This window comes from Colobus angolensis, unplaced genomic scaffold, assembly GCF_000951035.1.
Source record: "Colobus angolensis palliatus isolate OR3802 unplaced genomic scaffold, Cang.pa_1.0 Scaffold83, whole genome shotgun sequence".
NCBI lineage: Eukaryota > Metazoa > Chordata > Mammalia > Primates > Cercopithecidae > Colobus > Colobus angolensis.
In genome coordinates, this window is record NW_012122154.1 from 279427 (window position 1) to 286061 (window position 6635).

General features: G+C 46.2%; 1 protein-coding gene across 1 annotated transcript; it reads right to left on the reverse strand.

Moving 5' to 3' along the window:
• Window positions 1-2042: 2042 nt before the first annotated feature.
• Window positions 2043-6400, reverse strand: RUNDC1 (RUN domain containing 1). The gene is made up of 3 exons (XM_011929667.1): window positions 6201-6400; window positions 5293-5412; window positions 2043-4880 (listed from the first exon to the last, which is right to left on the reverse strand). Exons 1-3 carry the CDS (start codon window positions 6364-6366, stop codon window positions 4015-4017), a joined length of 1152 nt encoding a protein of 383 aa, XP_011785057.1. The 5' UTR covers window positions 6367-6400; the 3' UTR covers window positions 2043-4014.
• Between the last annotated feature and the right edge of the window lie 235 nt (window positions 6401-6635).

The following is a 6635-nucleotide window of genomic DNA, read 5'->3' on the forward strand; positions in this document are numbered from 1 at the left end:
TGGGATTACAGGCGTGAGCCACTGTGCCTGGCCAATTTTTCCTAATTTCTAATTCTTCTTATCCCTTCTTGCCCTACTGTAGGCAACTAAAGAAAAATCTCTATAAAATATCAAGGTGCAAAATACCCTAGTGACATTATTAGGAACAATTTAAAATTCTGATAATAGGTTGGGTGTGGTGGCTCACACCTGTAATCCCAGCACTTTGGGAGGTCAAGGCGGGTGGATCATTTGAGGTCAGGAGCTCAAGACCATCCTCGCCAACATGGTGAAATCCCATCTCTACTAAAAATACAAAAGTTAGCCGGCCATGGTGGCAGGTGCCTATAATCTCAGCTACTCGGGAGGCTGAGGCAGGAGAATCGTTTGAACCCTGGAGGCGGAGGTTGCAGTGAGCCAAGATCATGCCACTATACTACATCCTGGGTGACAAACTGAGACTTTGTCTCAAAAAAAAAAATAAATAAATAAATAAATTCTGACAACATAAACTCCAGACCAGCCAGAAAAACAGCCACAGCACAGGGGCAGAGAAACATGCAGGGGAGGTTGTAACTGTACCTCCACCAGCAGATTTACCTGTCTACCCAGGTCTTACATAAATAAATATAGTATTAAAATCAGTCTGGATTCCTGGCATGTTTATCAAAAGGTGGTGAGTAGTAGGAGAAAGCTAGATTACGGCCAGGCATGGTGGCTCATGCCTGTAATCCCAGTACTTTGGGAGGCCAAGGTGGGTGGATCACCTGAGGTTGGGAGTTCGAGACCAGCCTGACCAACATGGAGAAATCCCGTCTCTACTAAAAACACAAAATTAGCCCAGCATAGTGGCGCACGCCTGTAATCCCAGCTACTTGGGAGGCTGAGGCAGGAGAATTGCTTGAACCCGAGAGGCGGAGATTGTGGTGAGCTGAGATGGCGCCATTGCAATCCAGCCTGGACAACAAGAGCGAAACTCCATCTCAAAAAAAAAAAAACAAAACACACAAAACAAAAAAGCTAGATTACATTGCATAATGGGCCCAAGTAGAATTTTGTAAGTGATCAAATGAAATTATTGTCATATTCTTATTTCTATTATTAATTACAACCACCAAAAAGAAAGAGCTCAATTATGATATTGTAAAACTTTGGACCTGTGTTTTCCATGTGTGAGCAAAGAATGGTTCCTTATAGTAGTAACATTTCCCTTTGATTTGGGCCAGCAGAGGGATTCCCAGTAAGGCCAAAGGAGAACTGAGCTGAAAGAGGATGCCCTGTGAATGCTGGAAGGGACAAGTTAACCTTGGGCAGTGGTGGAGGTGCCTCTGGGGTCTGCTCACCCGCTGTCTTTCCAACACCACGGACTGTGGCAGTGAGTCGTAACTGCCCTCTTGATAGGCAAATGTTTCCAGGTCATCTAGCTGGGTCTTGAGCTGCAGTATCAGTTCTTTCTGCTTCTCCCTTTGGGTTTCCAGACGCTCTTGTTTTTCCTGCTCACTCTAAGGCAAGAAAACAATTGGGTCTATTATGCAGGAAAAGGAAAACTCAGGGCACATTAACAATCTGCTCGAGCCAGTCATGACCAATAAAATATAAGATGTTTCCAATAACTCAAATGAAATATACAATTCATATGATAGATTCAAAAGTAAGAATAATTATTTCATCCTAGGCAATTTGTTAAATGGGTGTTTTCTTTAAGAAACTATAGGGGCCGGGCACGGTGGCTCAAGCCTGTAATCCCAGCTACTCAGAAGGCTGAGGCAGGAGAATCGCTTGAACCCAGGAGGCAGAGGTTGCAGTGAGCTGAGATCATGCCATTACACTCCAGCCTGGACAACAGAGCAAGACTCTGTCTCAAAAAAAAAAACAGAAACAAAAACAGTGCCAATTCCAAAAGCAGCATGTGTGATGACATCTGTTGTGGGGAGGGACTATAGGCGTGGGCAAGAGGGGATGGTCATGCCAAGGGGACTTTTTAGTGAACTTTTTCAGGCAAAAAACCCCTACTACCATCACCAAAGGTGAGATGATCCATCGCAGAGGATAGAGGATACAGGCAGCTTTAAACAAAATGTTGATCTGGATCAGATGGGCTGATAAGGCCCAAACACTTACAAACCAAAGCTGCAGGTCTCTAAGGTCTTCAGAGAAGCTACACGAAATACTACGATTTCATTAGCATCCACATAGGTATCATTTTCCACAACACTTTACAATTCTCTTGTTTCACAGGGAAGGTGTACTAATTATAATGAAATATCAATAATGTATCTTAAGTAACATGTTGCTGGAAAAAATTTAAGTTAAAATGCACTACATAATAGTGCAGAAACAAAGTGCAGGTGGCAATTTTAAGACATGAAAACAATGCTGAATTAGTAGTGTCCGGAGTGATCCATTTGGCCCATCTTTGGCCAGTCCTAGAGCAGCACTCACCACAAGCTGCATGACAAATGTGAACTAAAGAGGCTAAAATACTGAAGACCAAATAGAACCACTCTAGAGTCTATTTTGCAATGAGATACTCCTCCCTCTGTTCTGGAAACAGTGATCTGCTGTAGTTCCTGTCCTCCTGTGGCACCTATCTCCGCTGCAGTACCTATAACCAGATGTCCTCCATCATCCAGCCTCCAGGACAAGTGGTGCCCAGTGAGTCACAACCTGAGGAACAGCTGCTGGTTACCGATTTGTATTCCTGTACATACTCAACTTGGGTAGCCAGGATTTTCTCGTTTGTCTTGAATATATTTACTTCTAAAGACTGTGTTAGTCTTTTTGGGAGGTGAGCAGAGGAATGTTTACTTGCTAAAGAACATAATAACGAACACGGTTCTCACCCCTCACAAACAGAAAGCCCATTGTCTGTGCCGTGAGGACTACCTTGTCAGGAAGATTTGACTTCTTACCTCTACAAGAAAAAAGGCTCATATTAAAATCAACCTGTGGTCACCACCCCTTAGAAATTTTGTTTCAGATATTCCCATTCCTAGTCTCAGAGGCAGAAATGGAATATATAGTCTCCTCTGACCTTGGGGTCAGAAAGAAAGGGAAATCTATTCATAAAAGGAACTTAAATTCTGGCCTTGGCCTCTCAAACCTGCTTCAAGTGAAAGAAAATAGCTCAACTAACAGGAGCCTCAAGTTGAATGTCTTCTTTTTTTTGAGATGGAGTCTCCCTGTGTTGCCCAGGCTAGAGTGCAGTGGCATAATCTCGGCTCACTGCAACCTCCACCTCCTGGGCTCAAGCGACTCTCCGGCCTTAGCCTCCTGAGTAGCTGGGATTACAGCCGTGTGCCACCCACGTCCAGCTAATTTTTTGTATTTTTAGTAGAGATGGGGTTTCGCCATGTTGGCCAGGCTGGTCTTGAACTCCTGACCTCAGGTGATCTGCCCACCTCAGCCTCCCAAAGTGCTTAGATTACAGGCGTGAGCCACCATGCCTGGCCTGATTCCTTTAATAGAGGTTCAAGCACAAGTGCCCACACGTATACTGTGGGTACAAACTAGGGCAGAACCTTTTTTTTTCTTTTGAGACAGAGTCTCGCTCTGTTGCCCAGGCTGGAGTGCAGTGGCATGATCTTGGCTCACTGCAAGCTCCACCTCCCGGGTTCACACCATTCTCCTGCCTCAGCCTCCCGAGTAGCTGGGACTACAGGCGTCTGCCACCACGTCTGGCTAATTTTTTTGTATTTTTAGTAGAGACGGGGTCTCACCGTGTTAGGCAGGATGGTCTCAAACTCCTGACCTTGTGATCCGCCCACCTCAGCCTCCCAAAGTGCTGGGATTACAGGCGTGACCCACTGCGCCCGGCCTGGCAGAAGCTTCTTAACAAGAGGGTCTCTCCAGCACATCTTTCCAAGATGCTAAGTTGGTGGGGAAAACAGACTTTGCATTCATTTGGCCAACTGCCTGAGCAGGGTCTGGCAAAAAAGCCTTTAACCCCACTTTTGATTCCTTGCTCCTATGCTGGAAGACTAACACATCTATTCCTACTGAGCAAGGAGCTTGTCTGGGGTTAGGGCACTCTCATCAAAAGGCATCTTTGATGTTTTTGAGCTGGCGCACAGCCAGATCTACAGGGAGGCTAAACTTGAGGCTGCTGAGGCGACTGAGCAGGTTGAGGGCGCTCTCAAAGCCTGTGTGTGCCATGTAGCTCCAGGGCTGGTAGTGAGGCTCGATGAGTGACCCAGACTTGCAGATGAGGTTCACCCAGGACACCAGACGCTGCTCATTCAGTGCCATGCACACCAAGGCCTTCAATTCTGAGTCTGCACTGCGCTTAAAAGGGTCGTGCTCTGTCAGCACCATGTGGATGGCTGTCAGCAGGCTCTGTTTGGGGGTCACAACAGTGCCTCCCGTAACAGGAAGGGCGAAGGACTGGGAGAGCTTCCGGGCTGGGGATTCCACATAAGCTCGGCCGTTCTTAGCATGGTAGTACTTTACAAAGAGCTCCCAGGGGTGCATGGCCTCAGGGGCCGAGGAGAAGGCTGGCAGCAAACAAGCAATAGGAGCCATAACAAGGCTCATCCCTGGGGAGGAGGCATACAGTCCATGGGCCAGCAGGTCCCTTACGGCCACCGTCAGCTCCTTCCGCACAGCCATAGTCAGCTCATCCTTGCCTCCCAGAGAGAGGTCCTGGAGGTTGGCAGAGGTGATGACATGGTCGTGTGACTGCTGCCTCAAGGCTAGCTGCTTCACTCTGTCCACTGACACCTCCAGCCTCTTCAGCAAGGGAGAGTAGTCTCGGTCAGCCTGGCCCCTCTGCCACAGGGTTGGAGGGATCTGGCCTGTGGCACAACCAAATTGGCTAACAGCAAAGATCTGGAGCACTGCTAGCGCTCGCCGCATCAGGTGCAGCCCTGTCTCCCGGACTTTCTTCACATCCTCTGCCTTTGCTGCTTAGAAAAGACAATGGCTCATTAGTGAGAGGCCATGATGGCATGGTGCTACACTCAACAAATCTCACGCTGAGATCAGTCTGAGCCACATGCTGGGTCTCACATGAAGGCAAGAGCCACCCAGGATGTAGCTGGGCCTCCTTTTTTTGGTTAATAATAGCTGTATTGAGATATAATTCACATACCCTATGATTCACCCATTTAAGTGTTAATTCAGTGGTTTTTAGTATATTCAGAATTGTATAACTGCCACTGCAATTGATTTTAGAATATTTCATCCTCCCCAAAAGCAATTCCATACCATCAGCGTTTCTCATTTCCCTCTTCTCCTCAGCACACCCAAGCCCTAGGCAACCACTCATCTACTTTCTGTCTCTAGAGATTTGCCTGTTCTGGAAACTACACTTACTTTTGCTGTTTCCTGGAGGCGGTCTGCTGCTGCCTGTTCTGCTGCAGCCATTTCCTGTCTTCCCACCGGCCTTGCACTCACAGTGTCCACCACCTGTCTGCAAGGGGCTTCCCACTTCATCTGGAATCAGAAATTATAGAAAAGACACTTATTTAGCTCTTTATGGCAGATCTTTAAAGGAAAAATAATACTTAATGGTGCCTATTACAAACAAGAATTTCACAAAATCTTGTCCTATTTAATTGTGTAAAATGAGGACTGGCATACAGTAGTTGGCTCAATAAATATTTGCTAAGTGAATGAACCATGAATCATTTTATGGATGAGAAGAGTAAGACTAAAGAGGTTAGTAACATGCTCAAGGACATAAAACCAATGAGTAGGAGAGTGCAGACTTTAACTATCTGATTCTGAAACCCATGCTCTTTCTACTCTGCCAATGCTGTCTCCCCTACTAAGCCATCAAGCCTCTTAAATAGTACATCAAGAATTGGCACCTTTTGGCCAGGTGTGGTGGCTCATGCCTGTAGTTCCCCGTACTCTGGGAGGCTGAGGTGGGCGGATCACTTGAGGTCAGGAGTACGAGACCAGCCTGGCCAACAGTCTGTACTCTCTTTAGTAGAGACTGAAACCCCATCTCTACTAAAAATACAAAAATTAGCCAGGCGTGGTGGCGGGAGCCTGTAATCCAAGCTACTCGGGAGGCTGAGGCGGGAGAATTGCTTGAATCTGGGAGGTGGAGGTTGCTGTGAGCCAAGATTGCGCAGGAGGTTGCCATGAGCCAAGATTGCACCACTGCACTCCAGCCAGGGGAACAGAGCGCAACATTCTCTCCAAACAAAAAAAAAAAAACCCAGAATTTGCACCTTTTTACTAGTACTCAGAATATAATTATTAAGACATCTAACCTTGGATGAAGTTGATGAACATCTCGAGGTCTCGGATCTGAGTTTTTAGTTGCTCAACCAACTGTTCTTTGACTCGGGCTGGGTTGACGATCTGAGCCACTGCTGCATCTACGCGCTGACGAAGCTCTTCAGTGGACAGGGAACTGATGTCCTCATTCAGATTCATGTCCAGTTTCTTTATTAACTCATCTATGATCACCTATCAAGATCACAAGCAATGAGCACACCCTTTGGAAATTTTTAGGGAGAGGGTTAGGGAGGAGAATCTAAGTATGTCTTCCGTCCTTAAATAGAAGTAAAAAACCAGACCTCTAAATTTGTGAAAGAAAATGACTTAACTGCTGATTGATCAAGGTAAGGACACAGACTCTCTACTTTTAAAGTAAAAAGAACTCTTAGTTCTCTGATAAAAATGGATCCTCCCACTCACAGTAA

What these genes read in the sequence shown, in the direction of transcription:
- RUNDC1 (XM_011929667.1), bottom strand. Translation starts at nt 6,366, where the DNA reads ATGAATCTGAATGAGGACATCAGTTCCCTGTCCACTGAAGAGCTTCGT. An exon ending in GTTCATCAACTTCATCCAAG is followed by an intron (nt 5,413 to 6,200) that starts GTTAGATGTCTT and finishes TTCTGATTCCAG; the next exon opens with ATGAAGTGGGAAGCCCCTTG. An exon ending in GCCTCCAGGAAACAGCAAAA is followed by an intron (nt 4,881 to 5,292) that starts GTAAGTGTAGTT and finishes TTTTCTAAGCAG; the next exon opens with CAAAGGCAGAGGATGTGAAG.